At 38.2% G+C, this 27,751-nt stretch overlaps 2 protein-coding genes across 2 annotated transcripts; both read right to left on the minus strand.

Annotated features, from left to right (window-relative positions):
* Nucleotides 1-3,002: 3,002 nt before the first annotated feature.
* Nucleotides 3,003-6,221, minus strand: TMSB15B (thymosin beta 15B). The gene is made up of 3 exons (XM_036271488.1): nucleotides 6,126-6,221; nucleotides 4,609-4,725; nucleotides 3,003-3,422 (listed from the first exon to the last, which is right to left on the minus strand). The coding sequence occupies exons 2-3, from the start codon at nucleotides 4,706-4,708 to the stop codon at nucleotides 3,385-3,387; spliced, it is 138 nt and encodes a 45-aa protein (XP_036127381.1). The 5' UTR covers nucleotides 4,709-4,725; nucleotides 6,126-6,221; the 3' UTR covers nucleotides 3,003-3,384.
* Nucleotides 6,222-26,530: 20,309 nt separating this feature from the next.
* On the minus strand, nucleotides 26,531-27,451 carry SLC25A53 (solute carrier family 25 member 53). Its single transcript, XM_036271730.1, has one exon. The coding sequence runs from the start codon at nucleotides 27,449-27,451 to the stop codon at nucleotides 26,531-26,533; it is 921 nt and encodes a 306-aa protein (XP_036127623.1).
* Between the last annotated feature and the right edge of the window lie 300 nt (nucleotides 27,452-27,751).

Raw genomic sequence — 27,751 nt, forward strand, 5'->3', positions numbered from 1 at the left:
ATTTTCATCTTCCCGTATGTCAGTAGGAATGATAGTGGAGGAGATATAGAAGAAGAAGAAGGGAGTTGGAGGACAAGTCTGCACAAGGAAGCTTGAAGAGCAAAGGTTAGTGGAGGAGCTATATAGAAGGTGGAGGAATAGGGTCTTAGCATTTATTGGCTTCAGAAGCCTTCTTTAGTTCAGAGATGGTCTCTAAAATTTTCTTATTAAATTCCTGTAGGGAAGATATTTTATCTGATCACCTCCTAGAAGCTTATAATTTTCAATCAAGATAAACTTCCCATTCATTCAATTTAATTTTAGAACTGGCTTTTTGTAATTGAGCACGCAAAAAAAATCAATTTGGAGGTGTCAAAATTTCCTCACTTTGGCCATTTCAAGCTGATACTGTTTTAGTTAAATGTTACCATTTCTGTAAATACTTACAAATTGAGATTCTGTACAAATTTTACATGTACCTTGTGGGATTATTAATGGGGGGGGCTGAGATTTTTGAGGTTTATACACCTTAGAAGTGCAATTTCCCATTTTAATTTTAGTCTTTCTTTGTATATCTGCAGTCTCTGCAAATTTTCTAGGGATGTTATGTAATGGGTTGAAGTGTGCTGCTTATGAGTTGAGCTCCACAAGGCTCTCACCCCTCTAATCACATTCAAACCTCTTACATGCCTTGGTTTCTCTCCCGGCTGTCTAAATCAACCAGAAGGGCTTAAGGTGATGGTTGACCAAACCTTATGGGCACTCCCCCACATAAGCCTGTAAGTTTAATTACAGTTGAGTTGGAATTTCCCTATGGGGCCTCTGCATGTAATGAAGAACGACCTCTGAAAACTCCACAAAGATTCTTAGTCACCTAAGAACACCCGAGATTCAGGCTGGAGGGAGGGCATGCCCCTTATTTTCAGAGTTCAATGAGTTCAGCTCTCATTTATGCAGGGAAGATTTTTGATCAGACTCTCAGAAAGCAATTACAGTTGAAAAGTCAACATCAAAACCAGCCATCCGTTTCAACTCCTATCTTTTAGCTCCACCTTGAGGATTTTCTAAGAACTGCTCAAGTAAAGTCAGACCCTCTACAAGAAGGGAAGGTTCTAAATCCAAGAAGACAACTCGCCCAAATACACCCAATGTGGTGGGAAGCCTGTGGGGCTCAATGGGTTCCTTGCTGGATCCTAGCACAGGATCTGGATCCACAGGGTGGTCCCGGGTGAGCTTCTTTGGAATCCTGCCACACTACACCAAGTAAATTTCAACATAAGAAACATTCTAACCTGTGAAGAATTTTTTTTTTTACTTTATTTGAGCCAAACTGTCAACTAGTGCCAGGAAACAAAATCTCAACAGATTGAGATTATGCTCCGGAGAATGGCAGTTTTGTACCTTATTTTATACATTACAATCAAAAGAGGAGATATAAGTGGGTTACATGAAATCCATTAGTGATAGATTAGGGAGGCAGGAAAAAGCAAAGCGGGGAAACCTCTGGGATTAGATAAGAAGAAAAATGGTAGACATAGTTCTTTTACATAGGTGAGTATAGAATAGTTAACAGTCAACAATTAACTCAATAACAATGAGGGGATTTGTGGTTGCAGCAGAGCGGTTCCTGTGCTTTGAGGGGTCTGAAAAAGGAAAATTACTTTGACATTCAGAGATATGTTATTGTAGATGCAAAAAGACAATGGATAGGCTCAGTTAAGGTAACAATTGACCTTTGCCAGGGAAGATACTGGCCTAGGACATGACTATCCACCATAAACTGCTTTTAGTTGAAAAGTTTTAATTTTAGACCATCCTTTGTGGTTATTTTACATCTCTGAGTTTGTAAGGCCATCATGCAGGCTTCCCCTGAGCTTATCAGGTTTAGTATGTGGCCTCTTTTCATCCACATGGTGCAAGTTATTCAGATGGCATGTGGATATGGGTTAGGGAGGTAAGACTCCCTCAAGGAGCCAAAATGGAAATTTCTACAACCAGCTAACATTGTCATATGACCTTTTGCCCAATATAGCAATTTTCAAAGACTTTCTGATGGCAGTCACAAAAAATTTAGAGGTCAATGTATTCCCACTCTGATTAGTGGGTGTGATGTCCAGCAGGAGCCTATCAAATCACATGTAACCGGGTGTGACTTAGTGACAGTCTCTCCTCACTGAATTTCACCCAGTCAGATAGTGAAAGGCCCATGACTTCAGGGAATGCAGCAACAATGAAAAGGGCAGCAGTGTCCTCCAGCAGTCACCATTGCCTTCCTCACAGGTGGTAGGGAAGCCACCTCTGACTTGGTTGAGCCTGCCTCTGAGGTTTTTTTCAGAGAAATTCCTGAGCACCAACAAGCCCAGGGAAGTAGTCCAAAAGATACTGGAGCAGAAGCCCAGGGATGTCCTTCCCTATCCAACTCCAGCCTTGGGTGTCTCCTCTTAAGTTGAAAAGCACTTTCCAGACACAAAAAGAGTTCAGCTAAAATTCCAGCCCTTATTCACCTTAGATCACTTCAGACCCTGTGTTTTCATTTCTTCATTTTTGAGATATAAGGCCTAGTCCACATGACCTCTTCCCCCAAAGGTTCTCAAATTCTATCATTCCAGCTCTACAGAAAATCACCTAGCATTCCCAAATCAGGACCTATTTTATCTAGACAAAAATGTACTGTTTCCATGTGACTTGTCTGCTAAAGCAGCTTTCCTGCACCCATTTAAAAAAAATTTTTAAATTGATTTTAGAGAAAGAGGAAGGGAGAGGGAGAGAGAGATAGAAACATGGATAAGAGAGAACATTGATTGACCACTTCCAGCATGCCCCCCACTTGGGATTGGGCCCACAACCTGGGCATATGCCCTAACCAGGAATCGAACCTGCGACCTCTTGGTGCATGGGTCGATGCTCAACCACTGAGCCACACTGGCCGGGCTACACCCATTTTTTTGGTTGAAAAGTGTACCCTTGTGTTCTTCCTTAGAATACCACCAAGAATGGACCACAGGAGCCTTAACACAGTGATTATATGCATTATTTTATTGCTACATTAGATATGAAACCAAACTGTGAGAAGCTGCAAAAACATGCCACTTCATGAAGATTGTGGAGCAATGAAGACATCCATTGTAGATGGTTACAAGTGGCTTATCCTATGAGGGATTCAAGGTCATCAATGTGAGATTATTGACAGCACCTGTCAGCTGGAATTTATGCACCAATGAAAACGTTTAAAATGTGGGTGAGGCAACACTGGTTACCCCTGACCTCTTAGCTAGGAAGTATGGGTGAGAAGACATCAGAAGATGCCTAAAATCTCTACAACACAAAGGTTTACCAAAAAAAAAAAGCACAAAACTAAGACACTCAGGCAATGTTGAAATTTGCTCTTAGGAGAAGATCCTCATTTTACAATGTTTGAACACACTCTTTCTCCTGCTGGATAGCTGGGGAGAAAAACAAACACAAAAAAATCATTAAGAAGGCATTTTCCTAAGATTAAGTTCAGTTTTTTTTCCAAAAAGGCCCTTTGCCAAGTCATTGAAGACTACCAACCTGCCTTAAATTTAGAATGCCAAGGCACTAACCACAAATCCTCAGTCATGTGTGTGTTCTTTGTGTATCTGCATGGGCACTTTAATGACTTGAACATTAATTAGACTCTACATGAACTGTGTGTTTTTTCTCCTATTTGATAGATTCATACTGTTGTCATTTTTTCCATAGTTATTCTGAGAATGAGGAGCAAGTATTTATCACTATACAATTAGGTTTATCTATCACTGTATAATTAGGAAGTTATGCTCTTAGACAATTTTGACTAACATTAGAAATTTCAAATAATGCTATCATGATAAAACATGCCTCTTGGCTTGGAATATCTACAGCACACTGTAACTGAGAAGGGCAAAAGTGATCCCTCTAATCCCTGGGAGACAATCAATATGTATACCCAAGATATAAACTGGTTCTCCCACTTCATCTTGTCATCATTTAGAGAAGGCTATACCCACAGTGTGCATGGCCTTTTAGAGATGAGATCACAGATCCAAATTGCTAGATGCAGAAAAATGCCAAATAACCAAAAATTGGACAAAACTAAGATGTTTCCATTGCTAAGTCCAATATTCCAAGATTGGTTTAATTGCAGTTTTTACTAATTTTTCAACAAAACCTAGTTTTGTTTTGTTTTTTATTCCCCCATTACTACTAGGTCCTATTTTGTGAGAACTACTTACATATGCCAAGTTAAAAAACCATCTTATATTTAAGCCTGGCCTGTGTGACTCAGTGGTTGAACATTGATCCATGCACCAAGAGGTCGCCAGTTCGATTCCTGGTCAGGGCACATGCCCAGGTTGTAGGTCCAGTTGCCCGTAGAAGGCATGCAGGAGGCGACCAATCAATGTTATCTCTCATCATGTTTTTATCTCTCTCTCCCTCTCCCTTCCTCTCTCTCTAAAATCAATAAAGAAAAAAATATCTAAAAAGCTATCTTATTTTAAAATGGTACATTAAATACAGTGATATTCTATTGCTTAATTTGTGGCAAATTTTACTAGAAAGGTTTATTTACTGAATGTATCGATTTTCACCATTGTTTGTCTCAACTAGAAAGCCCCAGTGACTTACTTTCCTTTGAGGGGAGAGTATTTTTTTCTTCAGTATTAGTTTTCTTCAGTTTTGATCTGTCAAACTTCTCCACCTCAGACAAGTCTGGCTTATCACTCATCTTGACTAACAAAAAGACTGAAAAAAACAACAACCAGAAAACAAACTTTATCTGGTAGAACTATTACCACACTAAGGAGTAATAGCTAATATCAATGTGTACTTTACCCACAGATTTTGAACAAGAAATAGCACACATCTTAGAAAAGTCATGTTTTTATTAAAATATTTTGAATTCCATATCATCATTATCCCATTTCTGATAGACAGTAAATGCCACTGGATCAGGATATACCAGAAATCAAGATGCTCTAGAAACTCAGAGCCAATATGTCTGACTTGTAAAATCAAAACAGAGGTAAAATGGAAGTGATAAGCACAACAACAGATAGAGATAGGAGAAAAAATAAAGACTGGGTTTCACTAGTTAATGAATTTGTCACAGGAGATGGCACTATTTGAGCATCTTCACTTCATATTTAACTACTTTGAAGGGAGGGTATTTTTCTTGGAGGGTAGGAAGCAGCATACAAAAAAAAAGGTAGCATAAATTGGGCTAGTTTTTATCCATTTTATCTGCTCAAAGACAGTAGATTAAGGAGCTACAATAAAAGAGGAAGGAATTTAATCCAGTCATAACTAATTACACGTCTCATTATAGCTCCTTGTGTCACTGGTTTGTAAATACTGTCAGAAGGTACAGCTAATTAGGGTCAGACCATAGACTTCAGCAGAATGGGATAAAACAAATAGACTTGACTTTTATTTTATTTCACCATGTTTTCTCTGCAGAGGAAGAGGCGAGGAGATGAGATGCCCTGTCACTATTCCAGGGGTTTGTCACCAAGAGACAATAGGAGACCCCAGAAAGCAGAGCTCTGATGCACATGCTTGACCCCACCCTGGAAGGGGCAATGCACATCTAGTGCCCAGGGTAGAATGGAGAGGCCCCAAGCAGCCAAAAGTCCCCAATATACCTCCTTTTCCTCTATGTCACCCTAAGATCCTCCCTTGGCCAGTGAGGAAACAGGGACTTCAAATAAATAATAACAAGGCTGGGCACATAGGCCAGTTTGTTGGCAGTAGTTTGCTTACATTTTAAATAAACTATCATTGTTGTCGGGCGCCCAGCCTAACCTATTGGCCACAGGAGGGGAGAAAATGAAAGACCAGCTTCCAAGGGCCCGTTCCGGACCCAAATCTCTTGTCCTCTAAGCATCCGAAGCCACAGCAGAGGAGCCGCTCTGGGGGCCGTCCCCTCAGGCCTTCTAGAGCCCCAACCTGGAGAACTCGGCTTCAGGCGTAGAAGGCGGTGCCACCGCAGACAAAGGCGCGGACTCTACAGGAGGTGCAGATCTGAAACACCAGTCCTAACCCGGCCTCCCCAGTTCTCGAAGGCCCGATAGTCCCCACCCTGTGGCCGCCGCGCCTTCCTGTCCCCAGAGTCTTCTGGCTGCTTAGAAGCTGTATGTCCTCACCTGAAGGCTGGAAGACGGGAGAAAGGTAGACGGCTAGGGGGAGACCACTCAACACACCGGCCGACGTTGGCCTTCCCGCCCGGAATCTAGCAAGTATAAGCCCTGGAGCAGGCCCTGCCCCTGATCCCGCCCCAGCCCTCTACGATTGGCCAGGGTATCTTAGACCCACCGCTTTCCCCTCCCACCGCTCTAGCCTTGCAGGCCTGTCTGCTGTATCCCCTCAGGAACTCACCTCCTGAAACAGGGCTTTAATGACGTTGTACCAGACCCGCCTCCCTAGATCTGGTCCAAGCCCTCTCTGATTCATCCAGAAATGGATCACCTGCAGGCCTGCCCAGCATCTCCTGCTACTTCCTCTTCCCTTCTACCTTCTTCCCAAATATACTCACTCCTGCACGATAATAGGGACAAGCAGAGGCTTCTTCCCCAGTTAGCTTAGAAAGTCTGTAACTCTGAGATCGAAGCTAAAAGGAGCCCTGGTTAGGCTTTCTTGACTTTTTATAGCCATAGGAGCCTAAGTATCCTGCGACTACCAAACAGTGATTTGGAAATAATGCTGTGTTGTTTGTTTTAATCTTGGCCAGGTCATGGAGGAGGTGTGCTCATGGACAGGGTGGGTAGTTCAGGATCATTCACTCCATAGCTAGACATTATTGAGATAGTGGTGCTCTTTTATGTAAAAGTCACATTTTCAGTTTTCTCAGCCACAGGACATGGTGGTAGTCAGTTTAGGGTAATCAGAAGAGAATTTATTGAGACTATTCATCTTTATATCCTAATTCCTAGCACTTTGGTTGTCCCACAGAAGACACTAGATAAATACTTGTCTGTAGACTGAAGTAATAAATCCACTGTAGAGCAGAAATTTTGGACAGCAGACCCACCCAGTGTCTATGTTGGGGAAGGGGAGAGTGGAGGTACAATAATTACTTGAAAGGACTAAATCTTCAAGGTCATTTTCTGGATACTCACCCAGAACCTTAGACCATTGCAGTAAAATGGAAATAGGACTATGTCTTTAGCTTGCATCCTATATTTTTCGTTTGGCTCATGTATGGTGGTAGAGTTCCACATAGATCAGCAATCACTCCAACACAAGGATTTCTCAAGACTTCCTCACCTCTCTCCATTCTCTTTTCTGTGGTCTTGTAGCACATTGTGTTAATTTGAGAAGATTGTATGTTGGAGAAACTTTTAAAAGAGAAAGGCAGATTCATTGAACAAATATATTCATTAAGTATCTATAATGTCCCAAGCATTAAAAACAATAAACCAGTGTTTCTGCCACTCAGATTTGAATGTTAACATTTGGGTATATTTACTTTGTCTTTTTTAAGGAATAGAAACATTACAGAGAAATTGAGGCATCCTTGACCCTAGCCCCATAGCCATCCACCTTCCCACTGCCCCAGGGGTAATCCTATTCTGAATATGAAGTGTAGTTTCAAGCCCACTTTTTCTATCAATACAGATTTTTATGATCTCTGGTCCCAGGAGCAATATGGAGCATTGTGTGAACCAGTGCTCCAGGCATAAGACTGAACTTCCACATCACTTGGGGTGGACAGGAAACGCCAGTCACCAACCACCCCTTCCCTAACCCAAACTTCAAAATCCTGCCACCCCTATCTGCCTTGAATTTATTAGAACTCATCCAGTGATGATGTTCATTCCCATTTGTAACTGTACCACAAGAAACCCAAGATCCTCAGGACACCCCTCAACACCTCACAACCTCCACTAGGCTGTGACCACATTCCCTCTTTAGTTCACTTCTCACACCTCTCTCCTATTCCTCTAACACAATGCATATTCGATAATTTCTCTACATACTCAACCTCTTCTCTAAATCTGTCCTTCATGGTCTTTTCCCCTAGCAGAAACCAGGCTCTTCCCTGAGGTCTATGTGTCCTCTGAAGCCTACTCAAGACAAGCAGATGATATTTCTCTTCAACCACCATTGTACCACAGAGCCTGAAGTTCCAGTAAATGTCTTCCTTGTTTCTCATTCCTGCCTTTAGACCATCCCCTTCCTATTTCCCGCAAAACTTTCAGCTTTTGACAGCTTGTCACCGACTAGTCTTCTTTGTTTTTGTCATCTACCAAACTTCAGTTTTCCCCCTCCTTATTCCTCAAGGATTTTAGATCCTGGAATGCAGTCATTCTTGTTGATAGTAGTCCTATCTTAATTCCTGGGGAGTTCAAGAATGATCATTCTGACACACTGGCTTATTCAGTTCCTTGAACATTTCCCCTCCATGACATCATCCTTGACCCCATCTCAGCTACTCACTCTCATGGATATAACCTAGGCCTTATCATAACAATTATAGCAGCCCCTACATAATTCAACTTCAAACATACTTCTCTATTACCATCACCTCTTTTTCTTCCAGCTCCCTTTGGTACCCAGACCCCACTATCCTTCAACCTCACCAGAATCTTCAGTCCATTGGCTCTACCAGCTTTTCACCATCTCTTGCTCTTACTGCCTGTCTTCACTCCTCTCCTTTCCTAACTCAAATGGCATGCTTAATCTTTATAATTACTCCTTTTACATATATACTCTCCTTTCCCTCTCTCACTTTGTGTTGCTTTCCTGGCAAAATCATAACTTTGGCTAAGTCTAAATACACCCCTAGAAGCCTAAAGGCACACACCTAAACTTGGAGGAAACTACACAATCACGTGACTAATGTCAGTTTAAATTTTATGACCATGAACCTCAATCAGAGCCTTAATGCTACCAGGCAAAAACTCTATAGCTTTCCTGTCCCTTAATTTTGATTTAAAATTTACTATTTCACAAGTTCTCTCTCCTCAAACTCCCAACACCATCTCCACATTCCAATTTTTCACTTCTTTATTTGTCAATTCATTTTTGTTATAGATGTTTCTCTTTCCCCCCCAGACACCCTCCTCCCCATCCTTCCCCCCACCCCCACTCCCAGCATTGTTGTCTATGTTCATTGATTACACAAACCTGTATATAAGTTCTTTGGTTTATCTCATCTATCCCCCCCGCCCCCAAGGTTTGTCAGTCTGAACCATATTTCTTTCTATGTCTCTGTCTATTTTGTTCATCAGCTTATGTTGTTCATTATATTCCACAAATAAGTGAGATCACGTGTTATTTGTCTTTTTCATATTGGCTTATTTCACTTAACATAATAATCTCCAGGTCCCTCCATGTCATCTCAAAGGATAAAAGATCTATCTTACAGCCGCATAGTGTTCCATTAAATATATGTAACACAGGTTTTTATCCACTCATCTATTGATGGACATTTGGGGTGTTTCCAGATCTTAGCAAATATAGAGTGCTGCTATGAACATAGGGGTACATATATTCTTTCTGATTGGTGTTCCAGGCTTCTTAGGATATATTACTAAAAGTGGGATCACAAGGTCAAATGGCATATCAATTTTTAATTTTTGAGAAAATACCATATCATTTTCCATAGTGGCTGCACCAGTCTGCGTTTCCACTAGCAGTATACTAGACTCCCCTTTTTCCCACACCCTCACCAGCACTTGCTTGATGATTTGTTGATGGTGCCCATTCTGGCAGGTGTGAGGTGATACCTCATAGTTGTTTTAATTTGCATCTCTGATGATTAGTGGCACTGAGCATTCTTTCATATGTCTCTTGACCATTTGTATGTCCTGTTTGGAGAGGTGTCTCTTTAGGTTCTCTGCCCATTTTTTAATTGGGTTTTTTGTCTTTCTTATGTTGAGTTGTATGAATACTTCATATATTTTGGAAATTAACCCCTTATTTGATGTATTGTTGAAAGTTATGCTCTCCCCTATAGTGGGTTCCCTTTCCATTTTGATGGCTGTTTTTAGTTGTTGTTGTTTTGCTGTGCAGAAGCTTTTTAGTTTGATGTAGTGCCATATATTCATTTTTTTTCTGTTTCTCTTGCCTTAGGTGTTGTATCAGTGAAAATTCTGCTTTATATGATGTCTGAAATTTTATTGCCTACATTTTCTTCTATGATTTTTATGGATTCACAAGTCACATTTAAGTCTTTTATCTATTTTGAGTTTATTCTTGTGTATGGTGTAGTTGCATGTAGTTGTCCAGTTTTCCTAACACCATTTATTAAAGAGGCTGTCTTTACTCCATTCCATTGTATGCTCTTGCCATCTTTGTCAAATATTAATTGAGCATAATGTCATGGGTCTATTTCTGGGTTCTCTGTTCTGTTCCATTGATCTATATGCCTATTCTTGTGCCAGTACCAGACTGTTTTGATTACGTGGCTTTGTAGTATAACCTGATATGTGGTATTGTGATCCCTCCTACTTTGTTTTTTCTTTTTCAAGATTGCTGTGGCTATTTGGGGTCTTTTTTGGTTCCATATAAACTTTTGAAATATTTATTCTAGTTCTGTGAAATATGTCATTGTTATTTTAATGGGGATTACATTGAATCTATAGATTGCTTTGGGTAGCATGGACATTTTAATCATGTTAATTCTTCCAATCAATGAAGAAGATATGTGCTTCCACTTTTTAAAATCTTCCTCTATTTCCTTTTTCAATGTCCTGTAGTTTTCTGCAAATAGGTCCTTTACTTCTTTGGTTAAGTTTATTCCTAAGTATCTTATATTTTTGCCGCAATGGTAAATGAAATATATATATATATATATATATATATATATATATATATATATATATTTAGATTCTCTTTCTGTGAGTTCATTATTGGTACATAAGAATGGCGTCACTTTTTTTTTTAATGTAAAGTTTGTATCCTGCTACTTTGCCAAATTTGTTGATTAAATGGAGTAGATTTTTGATGGAGTCTTTAAGGTTTTCTATGTACAATATCATGTCATCTGCAAATAATGACATTTTCACTTCCTTCTTTCCAGTTTGGATTCCTTTTATTCTTTCTTCCTGTCTAATTGCTGTGGCTAAGACTTCCAGTACTATGTTAAATAAAAGTGGTGAAAGTTGACGTCCTTGAATTTTCCTGTTCGTAAGGGAAATGCTTTAAGTTTTGCCCATTGAGTATGATGTTGGCTGTAGGTTTTTCATATATGGCCTTTTCCCACATTGCTGAGTATTTTTATCAGCAATGGGTGCTGGACTTTGTTGAATGCTTTTTCAGTGTCTATTGATATGAGCATATGGTTTTTACCTTTTATTTTGATTATGTGGTGTTATCACATTTATTGATTTGCAAATAGTGTACCAGCCTTGCATCCCTTGGATGATTCCCACTTGGTCATGGTGAATAATTTTTTTAATGTATTGCTGGATTTGATTTGCTAGTATTTTGTTACAAATTTTGGCATCTATGTTCATCAGGAATATTGGCCTGTAGTTTTCTTTCTTTGTAGTGTCTATATCTGGTTTTGGAATTGGAATTATGCTGGCCTCATAAAACGGTTTTGGAAATCTTCCTTCTCCTTGAAATTTTTGGAATAGTTTGAGGAGAATAGGTGCTAGTTTTTCTTTGAATGTTCTGTAAAACTCCCCTGTGAAGCTCTCTGGGCCTGGGCCTTTGTTTGCTGGGAGAGTCATGATCACATCTTCAATTTCCTTAGTTGGTATTGGTCTGTTCAAGTTTTCTATCTCTTCCCGGTTCAGTTTTGAGAGACTTTGTGTTTTTAGAAATGTGTCCATTTTACTTAGATTGTCCAATTTGTTTCCATATAACTATTCATAGTATTTGTTAACAATCGTTTGTATTTCTGTGTTATCAGTTATTACTTCTCCTCCTTCATTTCTGGTTTGGTTTATTTGGGTCCAATCTCTTTGTGTCTTGGTGAGTCTAGGTAAGGGTCCATCAATCTTGTTTATCTATTCAAAGAACTAGCTCTTTGTTTCATTGATCTTTTGAATTTTTTTTGGTCTTTATGTTGTTTATTTCTGCTTTGATCTTTACTATTTCTTTCCTTCTACTTGCTCTGGGGTATTCCTTTTTTATGCTTTCTAGTTCTCTAAGTTATGAGGAATGATAGTCAATTAGAAATTTTCCTTGTTTCTTGAGGTAGGCCCGTAATGCTCTGAACTTCCCTCTCAGGGTTCCTTTTTTTTTTTTTAATCTTTTCATTTATTTTTATTTTATTTTCTATTTATTTTTTTGTTACAGATATTTCCCAGCGATTTTGTGTTGTTGTATGTTCATTTCCATTGGTTCCTAGGAAGTTTTTATTTCTTCCTTGATCTCCTTGGTAACCCATTCGTTGTTTAATAACATGCTATTTAGCTTCCATGTGTTCAAATGTCTTTGTGTGTTTTTGTTGTAATTGATTTCTAGCTACATGCCATTGTGATCTGAGAAGATGCTTGATATGATTTCAATCTTCTTGAACTTGTAGAGTATGTCCCATGTGCACTTGAGAAGAATGTGAATTCTGTAGTTTTGGGGTGTAATTCTCTGTAGATATCTATTAAATCCATTTGATCTATTGCATCATTTAGAGTCTCTGTTTCCTTGTTAATTTTTCTCTAGAGTGATGTCAGCGGGGTGTTGAAGTCCCCAGCTATGATTGTACTGCTGTCGATTTCTCCTTTGAAGTCCTCCAGAAGTTTTTAAATACATTTTGTTGCTCCTATATTGGGTACATATATGTTTACCAAGGTTATATCTTCCTGTGGGATAGATCCTTTCAATATTATGTAGTGGCCTTCTTTGTCTCCAGTTATGGCCTCCATTTTGAAATCTACTTTATCAGATATGAGTACTGCTACCCCAGCTTTTCTTTTTTTTGCTTTCCGTTTGCTTGGAAGGTTTTTTTTTTTTTCCATCCCTTCACTTTCAACCTATGTGAGTCTTTTGTTGTGAGGTGGGTCTCTTGTAAACAACATATAGATGAATCATGCTTTCTTATCCAATCAGCTACTCTGTGTCTTCTGATCGGAGTGTTCAATCCATTTACATTGAAGGTTATTATTGATATGCACTTATTTATTGCCATTTTAATTTATTGTGGTTATATTTTTCTTTTATTTCTTCTACTAATTACAAAGTCCTTATAACATTTCTTGCAGTGCTGGTTTGGAGCTAATATATTCCCTTAGCCTTTTTTTTTTTTTTGTCTGGAAGCTGTTTATTTCACCTTCTATTTTGAATGATAGCCTTGCTGTATAGAGTAGTCGTGGATTCAGATCCTTGTTTTTATTACCTTGACTACTTCATGCCAATCCCTTCTGGCTTGTAGTGTTTCTGTTGAGAAATCAGCTGAAAGCCTTAAGGCGGTTCCTTTGTAGGTAATCTATTGGTTATCTCTTGCTGCCTTTGGGATTATCTGTCTTTAATTTTTGGCATTTTAATTATTATGTGTCTTGGTGTGTGCCTGTTTGAATTCTTCTTACTTGGGGCTTTCTGTGCTTCTTGAACTTGTATGCCTTTTTTCTTCACCAAGTTAGGGAAGCTTTCTGTCACTATTTTTTCAAATATATTCTGTAATATATATTGCTTATTTTCTTCTTCTGGAACTTCTAGGATGCTGCTGTTGTTATGTTTCATAGTGTCCCACAGTTCTCTTAAGCTGTCTTCCTGCTTTTTGTTTTTCTAATTGAGTGATTTTTTTCTACCCAGTCTTCTAATGCACTGATCTGATCCTCAGCTTTCTGTACTCTGTTGGTTGCCTTTCCTATGTGTTCTTTACTTCTTCTATGTCATTCTTCATTTCCAATGGATTGGTTTTCAATGTTTCTATATCTTTTCTCATGCTGTTGAGCTCTGATGCTGTTGAGCTTCCTCATTATCATTGCTCTGAACTCTACCTCTGATAACATGCTTAACTGCATTTCCTTAATCTCATCTTCAGTAGAGTTCTCTTGGTCTTTCATTTGGGATTTATTTCTTTGTTTTACCAATTTGGGTATCTCAGTGGATTTTGGAGACTGCCAAATTTTCCCTGTGGGTGTTGGTGTTTTGCTGATAGTGGCTCCCTCTACTGGGTTTGGGTTGGCCTCAGTGGGCTCACGTTAAACACCACTGTCAACTCTTACTTTCCTGGGTAGATTTGCAAGCCCAGGAAAGGTTCAGTTATCCTCTTGCTTTTTTTCAGGAGGCGATTAGTCTCAGTTACTTGATGAGCCTTGGGTTGTAGCCCTCAACTGAATGAAAAACTCCCTCAGGTGTTCAGGGTAAAAGGATTTCCAGAGGGTGGGGCAGATGCTTGCTGACTGTTAATGAGCCTCCATTTGCATTTCTCTGGCCTGGCCTGTGGTGTTAAATTTCTGAGGGAGGGGCTGGTGCTTCTCCCCAGGTCTCTGGGAAGGGGCTCTTTGAGTATCATGGCTACTGTCCTTTGAGAGAGTGATTCAGCACATAACTCCCATTGCCCTTTCACCTCTCCAAGTTCACAAGTCTCTCCACACAGTTCCAATCCATTCTCACCTTCCTCTGCCAGAGCCCAAGGTGAGTGACTATAGCTAATTTAGTGCTCTGTCCTGGCCCTCTGCAATGTGAAGCTGGCTTGGGATGTTTACACTGAGGGAGCTGCTCACAGCTAAAATAGCTGCTGTCAGCCCACCCTCTTGCACCTCTGCAGTTTCTACCAAGCTCAATTCAGTGTCCTTTTTCCTGTCCCTGGTTGCATGGGTCCTCTTCAGCTGCTTTTCTGCTGATTTGTCCCGACGATTTGTCTTTATTTTAGTTGTAATTCCAGTTTGGTCCTGGGACATGGTCTGTGTAGCTTCCATTCACTCTTCCGCCATTTTGGGTTCCCCTTCACTTTTATTTCAGTCTCTAACACACTATAAAACCTATTTACTTATTATGTTTATTGTTTTATATTAGTCTTTCTCCACTGAAATTTAAATTCCTTGAGGTTAAAGATCTCTGTTTTGTTTATTGATCTTAAATACCTAGAATTATGCACAAAAGGAAGATTTGTTAAATAAATCATTTTCTGGTGATTTTTGCATCCCAATATATTGTATCACACTGTCTGTAATCTTCTACAACTTGCTTCTTTCACCCAACATTATGATTTTTTAGATTTATCCATGTTTGTACTGTAACATATGCACATCAATTTTAACTGATATGTAATATTCCATTGTGTGAATATGCCATAATTTACTCATGCACTCCCATTCTTATGACATTTAAATTGTATTCTTTTTTTTTATTACAAACAATACTGCAATTAGCATTATTGCTATGGCCTCCTATTACTCTATAGACATGTCTCCTAGAAGTGAAATTGCTAGACAGAGTATGTGCATTTTCAACCTGACTAGACATTGCCAAATAGCTTTCCATAATAATTACATCAATTTACATGCATATCAGCAATGTAGAAGAATTCCCATTTTCCTTACATTCTTGCAAATAAGTATTTTCAGATTTTTTTTTACCAACCTAATGAGTGAAAATGAGCATATTGCTAATGTTTGCATCTACATTTCCCAGATTATTTCATGAAGCAAGCATCTGTTTATAGGTTTTCTAGCCATACATATTTCCTCTACTGTGAATTGACTTTTGATATCGTTTACCCATTTTTCTTTTGTTTGTTTTTTTAGTATTGCTACTTAAGGGTGCTTTACATATTCTATATTCTAATTATTGGTCTGTAATATATTTTGCAAATTTTTTTCTGCATTTCTATTTTGTTGGTTTACAACAATGTAACTGGAATAAAACTCTTTGAGGAAAAAATACTTTTGGTACACTTGCAATGTGATTGGTGAGAGCCATGTATAAAAGAGAGTCTCCTATTAAGCAGATTTTCAAAAATGTTAAATACAATATACATACAAAAAATTGACATATCTTAAGTGTACATTTTGATGAATGTTCACAAAATGAAGACAACCATGTAACCAACCTGTAGATCAAGACACAAAACATGACCAGTCCCTCTAGAAGCCTCTCTTGTGCCCCCTTTCAGTGACTATTTCCAAGGATGGTAACCTCCACCCCCAACAATTGGTTTTTCCTCTTTCATATTTTAAGTAAATGGATGTATTCAGCATATACTCCTGTGCCTGACTTTTACTCAACATTAGGTTCGTGAGAGTCATCTATGTTGTCACATGTATTAGTAGTTAGTTTCCTTTCCTTTCTGTACTGCATTTCAATGTATGAATATACTACAACCTATTTATTCATTCTACTGTTGGTGGACATTTTGGGATTTTTCCAATTTGGGGCTATTACAAATAGTGCTGTTATGAGCATACTTATAAATGTATTTTAGTGAATATATGTATGCATTTTTTCTGGGCATATATCAAGAAGTAGAGTTGCTGGTCATAGGACATGCAAATGTTCAGCTTTAGTAGATACAATCAACTAGTTTTCCAAAAAGGTTGTACCAGTTATTGCTTGTCCTTTAACCTTAACTTTGTTTCTTACATTTAATTCCATGAATTTTATATAATAAAAGATATATCAATTTTTTTCTTCAAAACTTGTGTTTTGGGGTTTCTTCAGGAAATTATTCTCTACTCTGAAGACATTATGATTTTTTATTGATTTTTTAGAGAGAGAGGAAGAGAGAGAGAAATAGAAACATTGATGTGAAAGAGAAACATAGATTGGCTGCTTCCTGTGCACCCACTACTGGGGATTGAGCCCACAACCTAGGCATGTGCCCTGACCAGGAATCAAACTGGGACCTCTTAGTCCATGGGATGACACTCAATCCACTGAGCCACATTGGCCAGGTAAGACATTATGACTTTTGTCTATATTTCTCATTGGTTTGAATTTTTTATTGTGTTATTTAGATATTTTATACATCTAGACTTTATTTTTATTTTTTAAATATGTTTTTATTGATTTTTAGAGACAAAGGGAGAGAGAGAGGGAAACATTGATGTGAAAGCAAAACATTGATTGAATGCCTCCTGTAGATACCCTGACCAGGGATGAACCCACAACCTGGGTATGTGTTCTGACCAGGCATCCCATTGGCAATCTTTTGGTGTGTGAAATGATGCTCAACCGAGACACAGAAGCCAGGGCTAGACTGAGTTTTGTATAAAGAATGAATTTAGGCCCTGGCCTGTTTGGCTCAGCGGTGGAGCGTCGGCCTGCGGTCCAGAGAGACCCGGGTTCGGTTCCCGCTAGGGACGTATACCTCGGTTGCAGTTGTTCCCGGTCCTGGTTGGTCATGTGGGTGGCAGCCACTCGATGTGTCCCTTTCACATCGATGTTTCTCTCTCTCTCTCTCTCCCTCCCACTCTATTAAAAAAAAAAGAATGGATTTAGATTTTTCCATAAGGGAGACCAATTGTCAATCATATTTATTGAATTATCAATCCTTTCTTCACCCCTTTACAGTGCCACATCTTTCATATACCCATTTACCATGTCTATTCCAATTTTGTAATCAATTTGTCAACTTCCACACAAAAAATAGGCCTGCTAATAACTTTGATTGGAACGTTATTAAATTTATGAATTCATTTGATAATTGCTAGTCTACTGACATAAAGTCTTCCCATGCATGCATGCAGCATTTTTGGGAGAGATAGTCTACCATAGGCCCTGAGCATTCCTACACGTTCTTACTATTTATGCCCCAAATGGAAGTCTCTGACAATTCTTTACCTGAGCCATTTCTCAGGGTCATGTTTGCAGTGAGCAACCCTGAGAGATGAGAAAACATCTCCCCACAGAAAAAGTGCAGGCTTGCTTCAGTTTTCTGTAAAAACAGTGGAACCTCACCATTCCTCTCCTATAATATAATCCACTATATGTGCAGCCATGGGTCTTTTGCATTGCCCTTGTGGGAGGCAGAGAGCATTGGAAATAGGCACAAACCAACATGAAGCTCTGACTATTGCTTTTGCCTTGAACAATATCCTTTGTCTCTCATCCAAAATTCTCATGTCTGCTGCCAGAGTCAACGAAACTACAGCAGACTCGTGTATAAGTTATATATAGGGTAAAACCCCAGACCCTGTACAGTTCTTGGCAAGTATATTTCTCCACTTTCAGATATTTTTTAAATGTCCGTTAGTATAAGTTTGTACTTTTATGCATAATGGCTTATACATCGTTCATAGCTATCTTTCTAGCTGCCTTATAGATTTTGAGGTTACTGTGAATGGGTTATTTTTTCTATTGTAATTTCGAATTGGTTATTGAATTTTACATCCTTTTTACATATCACTTATGTAGCTCAATAGTGTACTATTTCCCTCAATAGACTGTTGGCTTCTCTTGCAAGCAGAAAGCATGCCTTATTCATGTCTGCATTCTTTTGATGAAACATTTAATTAAATTAACATATATTGAACACCTACTATGTATCAATTGGTTAATAAGGAATGAGAGGTATACAACCATAAATAAAATTGTGTGCCTACTCTAAAGGAATTTACAAATTATGAATAAGACAGACACATCCACAAAATATTACCATTAAGAAACTAGTATTATGCATCATAATATATATATAAACAATGCATGTGGAAGTAGGGGCAATTCATGGTGACTTGGAGGATTCTGGAAGTTTCCATATAATAAATAGTGCTTGAGTTGAACCTCAAAATGTAATCAAGCCCTGGCCAAGTAGTTCAGTTGGTTAGAACATTGTTATAGTAGGCTCAGGTTGTGGGTTTGATCTCAGGTCAAGACACATAAAAGAAGTAGCCAATGAGCCCTGGAAAGTGTGGCTCAGTTGATTGGAGTATCATCCACTAAACTGAAAGGACTCAGGCTTTATTCCAGGTCAGGGCATGTATCTAGGTTTCGGGCCCAGTCCCCTGTTGGGGCACACACAAAAGGCAACCAGTTGATCTCTCTCTCTCCCTTCCTCTCTCTCTGGCAAATCAATAAATAATAATAAAAGTATTTTTAAAGCAATCAGGATCTAGACCGGTACAGATGAAAAGTGGAAGAGGGGAAATAACTTCTCATATCATGTATGGCATTTAAGACTTTCCATAATTTAGCCCCAAGTTACCTATCCAAACCCAACTGTTAAGTCCTCTGGGAAATTTAAATTAATCTCTCATCCATTAATCATCTTTCAAACTCATAATGTTTGAGTTCCCACCATGTTGTTTTGCATTATAGCACAATGATTAATGATTAAAAGCGAAAGATCTAGGGTCAGACAAATTTAGATTCTGGCCTATGCTTTACAACTATGAGATCTTGGGCAAATGAAAATTAGTGCTTATCACATAGGGTTGAGTGATAAATTAGGTAGCTCTTATATAGTTTTTGTTTTTGTACCAGGCACAGAACATTCACTTAATAAACATTAATGATTATGAATGGTACCTCTACTTTATCCATCCCTCTGTTATTAATTCTCATCAATTAAAAAACACATTGCATAGCCACTATGTGTACTAGATTGTATTAGGCATCATGGGAAACACAAAGATGAATAAGACCCTATCTCTGCCCCCAGTGACATGTCAAGTAGAAAATATAAAATATGTATACAAATAATCATAAAGCAAGGAAGATTAAAGTATCTGGATTCTTGGATTCTTACTCTGGCCCTCCACAGCATGAGAAAGGTAGACCAATGATCACCCAAGACTATTTCCAAGTCTAACATTATGATTCTATGACTTCTATAATTTTAAGTACTACATCAAAATTAATAAATTCCAGGGAAAAGTGGAAAAGAGTTTAAACCTAATTCTACCTGGGACAGTTGGGGATGCCTGCATTGAGGAAATGACATTTGAATTGTGTCATAATAGATGGGTGTCATTTGATGATGGAAGAAATGGAAGCAATGGAATTCCACAATGAGTGGAAAATAAGAACAAAAGGAAGTGTAGGGTACACTCAGGGAATAACCAGTAGTCTTATATGGTTGGAACATCAGGATTCATAATGGTTAAATAGGGAAAAAAGAGGATGGAAATGGTAACCTGGTATCAGATCATGGAGAACCTGGAATGTAAGGTTAAGCAGTTTGGATTTTATGTTTTAAGCTGTTCACATTGTAAGGTGGCAAGGAGACCTGTTAAAATGAGTTGACAATTGTTTAGGTATAAAATAACAAGGAGCTGAACAATGGCTGCAGGTGTAATAGTAGAAAAGAAAAGACAAATCTTTGACATTTTTCATATACTATCTTGCATGTATTGTTGATTAATTTTTAACTGTGCCTGGTACAAAAAAATATAAAATAATAAAATGAGAGCAGGGACCATTCACTCAATATTTACTGAGCACCTACTATATGTGAGACACTTTTCTAGGCACTGGAAATACCACGGTAAATGAAAGTCAAGATCCTTATACGTTAGAACTCTGCTTAAAAGTATTAAAAAACTGGTATCGCTGGAAGTGGGAAGACTATGTATAGGTTGGTAGGGGGGCATAGAGTTCAATCTTTGACATATAAGTTTTGGGATGCCTGTAAGATATCTCAGTGAAAATGTCAAATAGGCAGTTGGATACAGATATCTTGAGCTTTTTTGTGTTTGATTCCACAGTTCCTCTCCATTAACATAGTAATTTGTTTAAAGTGTACCATTTACTTTTTGAAAACTTAATGAATTATTGGCATCTTTATAGATAATAGTATTTATATATTAATCGATACATAATATAAATAGTATATTATATATTAATTAATATATTTATATTAATTAATAGTATATTATATATTGACATATTGAATATGTCAATATGAGGGATGACTACATAAAAACTGATATCTTTACACAAGATTATATTCTCTCTTAAAACAAAAGAATGTTATCTTTTAAAAAAACATTATAATCCTATTCCTGAGAATTCTCTTTATTGTTAGCAATTTTTAAAAAATCTCAGCAACTGATAAAAATTCAATAAAAGATATGTTAGACACTATGAAAAAGATTATGAAACTTAGAGAAACACTAAATATTAGAATCTTAACCATTATTTGTCTTGCATTAAAACTAAACAGTTGATTTTGTTAAAATTAAAATCTGAATAATAGTTTTTGTAGAAAGTATCAGCACCCATATTTTTAGATATTGTTAAGAACAGTTAAGAAACTGTTGAAGAACAGTAAAGAGATTAAAAAGACTTTCCCTATCAGATATCAAAAGTTATTACAAAGCTACAGTAATTAAGGCAATGTCATACTGGCACAAGATTAGACAAAAAGACCAATGGAATAGAAGAGAGAGGCCACAAATAATCCCAAGAATATATGAGCTTTTGATATTTTACAGAATTGGCATTGTGAACGAGTAGGGGAAAGAGATATGTTTCAACAAATGATAGAGGCAATTGGGTATTTATAAGAAAAAATAATACTAGATATCTACTCTTACTCTACACTAAAATTAATTCCAAAAATATTTTAAAAACTGTCAAATGCAAAATATGAAAATTTAAATTGTTAATATAGGAGACTATCTTCATGATGTTGAGGGTAGGAAAAGATGTCTTTGAAAAGACATAAAAAGCACTATGCATAAAGAATAAAGTTTAATAACCTTGACTATATTATAATTAAGAACTTCAGTTTATGCCCGGCCATAAACTGAGCGTCAACCCATGCACCAAGAGGTTGCCAGTTTGATTCCCGGTCAGGGCACATGCCTAGGTTGTGGGCCAAATCCCCAGTGGGGAGAATGTAGGAGGCAGCCAATCTACCTTTCTCTCATCGATGTTTCTATCTCTCTCTCCCTCTCCCTTTCTCTGTTTCTCTAAAAATCAATAAAGAAAATTAAAAAAAAGAACTTTAGTTTATGAAAAATCATCAAGAACATGATAAAAAAAAGAAACAAAGTGTGGAAAGATACATGCAACATATGTAAAGGACAAAGGACTACAGTAAGAATTTATAAATAATGCCTACAAATTATTTTGAAAAATGCACACTACCCAATAGAAAAAAAAAATTGGCAAATGTTTTGAATGAATGCTTCACAAAATAAAAAAAATCTTAATGTCCAATAAGCATATGGAAAGATGCTCAACATCATTAGTAATCAGGAAAATCAAATTATAAGAGGTCATTTTACACCCACTAGATGGGCAAAAATTTTTAAGTCTGATAATACCATAGGTTGGCCAGCAGGTGGAACAATGGGAACCATTAAACACTGCTAGTAAGGGTGTAAATTGGAACTCCAATAGGAAAAGTTAGGCATCATCTAGTAATATTGAAAGTGCTCATACTCTATGAACCACCAATTCCACTCTTGGGTAAATATCCTAGAGAAACTGATATTTATGTGCACTGCCAATAATATTCATAGCAGCATGGTTGTTTTTTTTTAACAGGAAACAACCAGAATGTCCCTCAAAGTCATCATGGATAAAGTGTGGTATTTTATTATACTATTTATACAATGGAATGTACAGTAATAAAAGTGAAACAATCAAACAATGAGATACTACTACTTACCTAGTAGAATGGCCAAAATTTGGAACCCTGACAACAGCAAATTCTGACAAGGATGTGGAATCCTCATTCACTCTTGATGGGAATGCAAAATGGTACCGCCAGCCACTTTGGAAGATAGTTGGACAATTTATAAAAATAAATTAAACGTATGCCCAGCCAGTTTGGCTCAGTGAATTGAGCGTTGTCCCATAGACTGAGAGGTCCCAGTTTGATTCACATTCAGGGCACATGCCCGGGGTTTCAGGCTTGATCCCCAGTGGCGGGGGGGTAGGGGGGTGCAGGAGGCAGCTGATCAATATTTCTCTCTCACAGAGATGTTTCTATATATCTCTCCCTTCCTCTCTAAAAGAAAAACACTAATAAAAATATATTCAAAAAAATTAAACATATGCTCACTATACAATCCAGCAATTTTATTCTTTTGTATTTATCTAAAGTTGTTAAAAACATGTCTACACAAAAATCTGCACATAGATGCTTATAACAGCTTTATTTATAAGTGCCAAAACTTGGAAGCAATGCAGATGTCCTTCAGTAAATAAATGGATAAATTAATTGTGATACACCTATTTATTCAGCACTTAAAATAAATGAGCTATCAAGCTATAAAAAGACATGGAAGATTCTTAAATGTATATTACTAAGTGAAAGAAGCCAATCTGAAAAGGCTACATACTGTATGATTTCAACTACATAACATTCTATTAAATATAAATTATGTGGACAGTAAAAAGATCAGTGGTTGCCAGAAGTTGGAGGGAGATGAACAGGTAGAACACAGAGGATTTGGGGGACGGGCAGTGAAACTACTCTGTATGATACTATAATGGTGGATACATGTCATTATACATTTGTCCAAACCCATAGAAAGTGCACAAAGAGTGAACTGTAATATCAACTATGGACTTTGAGTGATAATTTTTACAAATGCTATTCTTATGAGAAATGTTGAAAATGGGAGACGCTATGCATGTGTGAGGGGAGGGGATGTATAGAAAACCTCTGTAGCTTCTCTCAAATTTGCTGTGAACTTAAAACTGCTCTAAGGAACAAAGATTTTTTTAAAGTAAATTTATCATTATTAAAATAATTACAGCATTTCCGACCAGGAATCAAACCAGTGACCTCCTGGTGCATGGGTCTACGCTAAACCACTGAGCCACACTGGCCAGGCTATAAATTAACTATTTAAATTATAACATGCTTTAGTTTTAAATTCATGTTTGTATTATAATTGCATAGCTTCAAATAGTAACATACCTCATATAAATTTAAAGTTTTAAAAAAATATATGTTCTTATTGATTTTTTAGAGAGAGGAAGGGAGAGACAGAAACATCGATCGATCAGCTGCCTCCTGCACACCCCCTACTGGGGATCAAGCTTGCAACTCAGGCATGTGCCCTGACCAGGAATAAAACTGGGACCTCCCAGTCCATGAGATAATGCTCAATCCACTGAGCCACAGGAGCTGGGCAAATTTAAAGTTTTTATACAAGCAAATATAGTAAATTACAATTACCACCAATGTAGCTTTAAAACATGCCATGATATTTCATTTTCTAATATTCTATAACTGTGCCATTGTCATAGAGATAAAACAGTCTTTTAAAAACAATTTGAATCTAAAAATATTGAGTCTAGAAATACTACAACTGCAACTCTTGGATAATTCAGGAAAAATATTGTGTGTGTGCGGCGTGCACTTGTGTACATGTGCATGTAGATAGAGAATGAAGTCTCAAATAATAAAGCAACTTTTAACAATGGTACAGTAGCTAAATTTAGGTAGGGGGTATGGAGGTGTTCTATATACTTTAGTTATGTTGGCAACATTTCTATAAATTTTAAATTATTTCTAAACAATTAAAATGAAGAAAGAGACATAGACTGGCAGTGACTTAAATGGAAATTGACAGCATGGTTGAAAATAAATGCATCTCTTGCATAAAGATGTGGGCAAATACAGTAGTGTATTCTCTCCTTTTCAGGTTAAAAATCAAAGCCATAGTTAAGCTATGAATTTTTGTAAATTTTCTTTCATCTAAGCTAGCCTTGAAATATAACCAGCTGCTGTTCTATTTTTCCTTCCCTTGTGCAGACTCTGTCTTCCTTGAATCTGCAAGCAGAGTACTGCCCCTCCCCATCTATGTCTGCCTGGGATCAGACATGGGAACTCATCTGCGCTATTCTGGACCAGTCATTTTCTGTTGACCTTGCTGGCAAATGCTCTCTGATCTCATATCACCTACAGTGATGTCTTTAATCTTTGTGATATTCAGTGCGGAATTCTCACTACAAGGATCTACACTCAGGTCATTACAAATGAAAAATTTGGTTCAGCAAGTAGAGGTTATTATCATATCTATAAGGGGAAAACTGTAACATATATCATCTTGGAAATCCTCAAAATTCCAGTTGAAACAAATGGGACAGTTAAGCAATATGTTTCTGTTGGTGAAATTTCAGTTCCTATACTGTTGCTAATAGCAAACATGCCATCAATAACAAATTAGTCAAATGTTCAAGTTTAAAGTCATTTTATTATTATTATCAGCAGCAGCAGTATCATTAACACAAAACTAAATCTACTAATATAAGAAAACAAAGTCACGTATTTTGCCAAAGGCATGTATTTTGCTGACATGGGTCAGTAACATTATCTTCATGTAATATTATCTTCATGTACAAGAGACAGCACCCTGAGGATAAAAACCATATCACAGCTTGATAATCAATTAAATAATTCAGCCAACATCATTGAGCACCTAGGCACAATAGGATATTTAAACATGTGCACAAGAATCCCTGCTTTCAAGGAGTTTTACAGTCTAGTAGGAGGTATTGAAGAACACCAAGAGCACAGAGTGACATGAGATCAGTGACATAATGGAATTAACACCATGTATAAAGTGTTATCACAAGAAATTACCATCACGTTCAATTGTGGTTAATCAGGAGAGGCTCCACAGAGAAGATGGCCTCTAAGTTGCGCTGAGGTTCTGGAAGGATTTTTGTAGACTGGCATGTGAAGAAGGGGCACTGGAGGTGAAGACAGTGTGTGTGCCAAAGCACGGCCATGGGAAAGTTTGGGGCATTTTGGGGGAGAAAACAATAGTCCAGTTTGGTATATGAAATCTATGTGAAAGTGATGTGATGAAATGCTGAAAGTTGTATGAGTACCATATTTTGAATGGCTCTGAGCTACAGGCTAAGATTTCTGATCTTTAATTTATGTCACAGTAACTATGGCAGTAATAAAATATGCAATAATTTGTGAAGATATATGGTCATTTCACTTCCAGATTTCTTAGGGAAACTAAAGTGGTTTCTAGGCAATGGCATTGCTTTGCTATCAAAAGTGTCCCAGCAGATAACTCCAAGCAATCTATAGTATTTTTTATTTTTATTTTACATGCAACTAAATCTCTTCCATCAAAATATTTTCTTTCTATCCATCCAGGGACCACTATTCTTCCTATTCTCACCTCCAGCCCAACAGTTCGTATGGTACCTGATCAGTTGAAGCATGTCTAATTTAGGGTTTCCAGCTACAACTGCCACCCTAAAGCTAGGACCCACAGCTGTGAGAAATGAATGTAGGGTGGAAGGTGTAGTGAACAACCTTGTGAAAATGTAGCCATCTGAGAAGTTCTATGCAATCCCTATCCTAAGAGCCAAGCTTAGTTCTTTGATATTGAAGTTCCTGGTCCTCTACTCAGTTTGCTCCAGAAGACAACTGGAGGGGTCCCAAAACTCACAGTACCTAATTAAAATTCTTTTAAAGCTTCCTCTTATTGTCAAAGAATTCCTTAAAGGAATTTCATCTGGGTTACAAGTTATTTAAAGGCCTCCTGGGTCTGAGGATGTTGAAGCTGTGGATAGACAGGAATGCCTTTCTCTTTCTGACCAAGGAAGAAGGCTGGGCTTTGTCTGTGCCTAACAGGTTAATAGTTAGGAACTTCTCTAGTGCACTGACAGTTCGAAGATGCTAAAGAATGATTGTATTAGCTAACCAATCCAAGGAAGTAAGCTATTTAGACCAACTCGAGAAGGCTTAGAATAAAAATGTTTCCATGGCCACACTTCCTGCAGCTAGTCAGTCTTTCAGTTCTTTCCTGGAATGAGACCTCCTCTGAAGGAAGTCATGGATAGCAGTAGTGAGGCCCCATGTCACACTGGACCTTAGGATGACGAGAGAGCCTCCACGGTACATCAGGAACATCTTTCGGCCCCGAATATTCCACATGTCCTGGGCAGAGGCCCACAGGCTGGGCATACTCTGCCAGCCAATATGGGACTGCATGTTGGCAACTAGCACAATCAGAGGATAGAGAACTAGACAGGTGATCGTTCCATTGACACTCCCAGACACCAAAGCTGGGACCCAGTGGGGTAGGCCTTGCTTTGCTAAGCTATCCTGGATGGGGTCCTTGAAGGAGAAATACAGAGCACTCCCCAGGCTGTTCCTGAGAAGAACAGGCCAGAAACCACGATAGTAGCCCAGTGACAGCCGCCCCCAAAGTCCATAAGAGTTGAATTCCTTGAGAATGCTGAAGGTGCTAGGGAAGCGAGCTTGCTTGCGACCATCCTGGAGCACATTTTGCACTCTTTCAAATGGGCTGAGTGCCACAGCCTCCACCACACCAGACATGAGCCCTGCAGCCCAGCGGTGTCTCAGGGAGTGTTGCCCATCAGGGGAGAGAGAGTACAGCAGGCTATCATAAGTCCCAAACAGTAGAGTCCCTTGCAATGTCTTGGAGAGAAGAGGTGGGTAGATTCCCCGGTAGAAGTATTGCGGGCCTTCATGCCAAAGCTGTCGCAGAGCCTCTGACACCGCCACAGCATGGATCTGTTGCCGGAACACAACCTTATAGATAGGAAAGGTCAGAAAAGTAGACATAAAATTGGAAATGGCCCCAAGAGCGTAGGCCTGGGAATGCCAGCTTTTCATTCCAGAAGTCTCTGCTCGCGTCCAGTGCTGAAGCTCCTTCCCAGGAGAGTGGTTCGGTTCCCCCATGCTGGAGACAACTGGGTGCAGATGGAAAAAACTGGCAAGAGTTGGGGGAGGGGGAGATGTTAGGCTGACCATTAAATCTGTTGGTGAGTATTTTCACTGCTTAGAAAGAGAGCTCCAAGAAACTCAGCTTTAAGGAAACAAGCCACTCTTTGGGCCAGTTTCTGAGAAATAAGAACCCTCTCAAGAAATAATGAAAACAAAGGCAGTTAGTTTTTCTGGAAATGGTCACCAGTACAGTGTTTTCCCAATACAACATGTACTCTAATATTCAAAGAAGGGTTAAGATTGAAGAAAATAAAA

The sequence above is a fragment of the Molossus molossus genome, unplaced genomic scaffold (assembly GCF_014108415.1).
Source record: "Molossus molossus isolate mMolMol1 unplaced genomic scaffold, mMolMol1.p scaffold_m16_p_2, whole genome shotgun sequence".
Classification (NCBI taxonomy): Eukaryota; Metazoa; Chordata; class Mammalia; order Chiroptera; family Molossidae; genus Molossus; species Molossus molossus.

Coding starts and splice junctions, on each gene's coding strand:
- TMSB15B (XM_036271488.1), bottom strand. CDS start 4,708: ATGAGTGATAAGCCAGACTTGTCTGAGGTGGAGAAGTTTGACAGATCA. Junction 3,423..4,608: donor TACTCTCCCCTCAAAGGAAA/GTAAGTCACTGG, acceptor TTTTCTCCCCAG/CTATCCAGCAGGAGAAAGAG.
- SLC25A53 (XM_036271730.1), bottom strand. CDS start 27,451: ATGGGGGAACCGAACCACTCTCCTGGGAAGGAGCTTCAGCACTGGACG.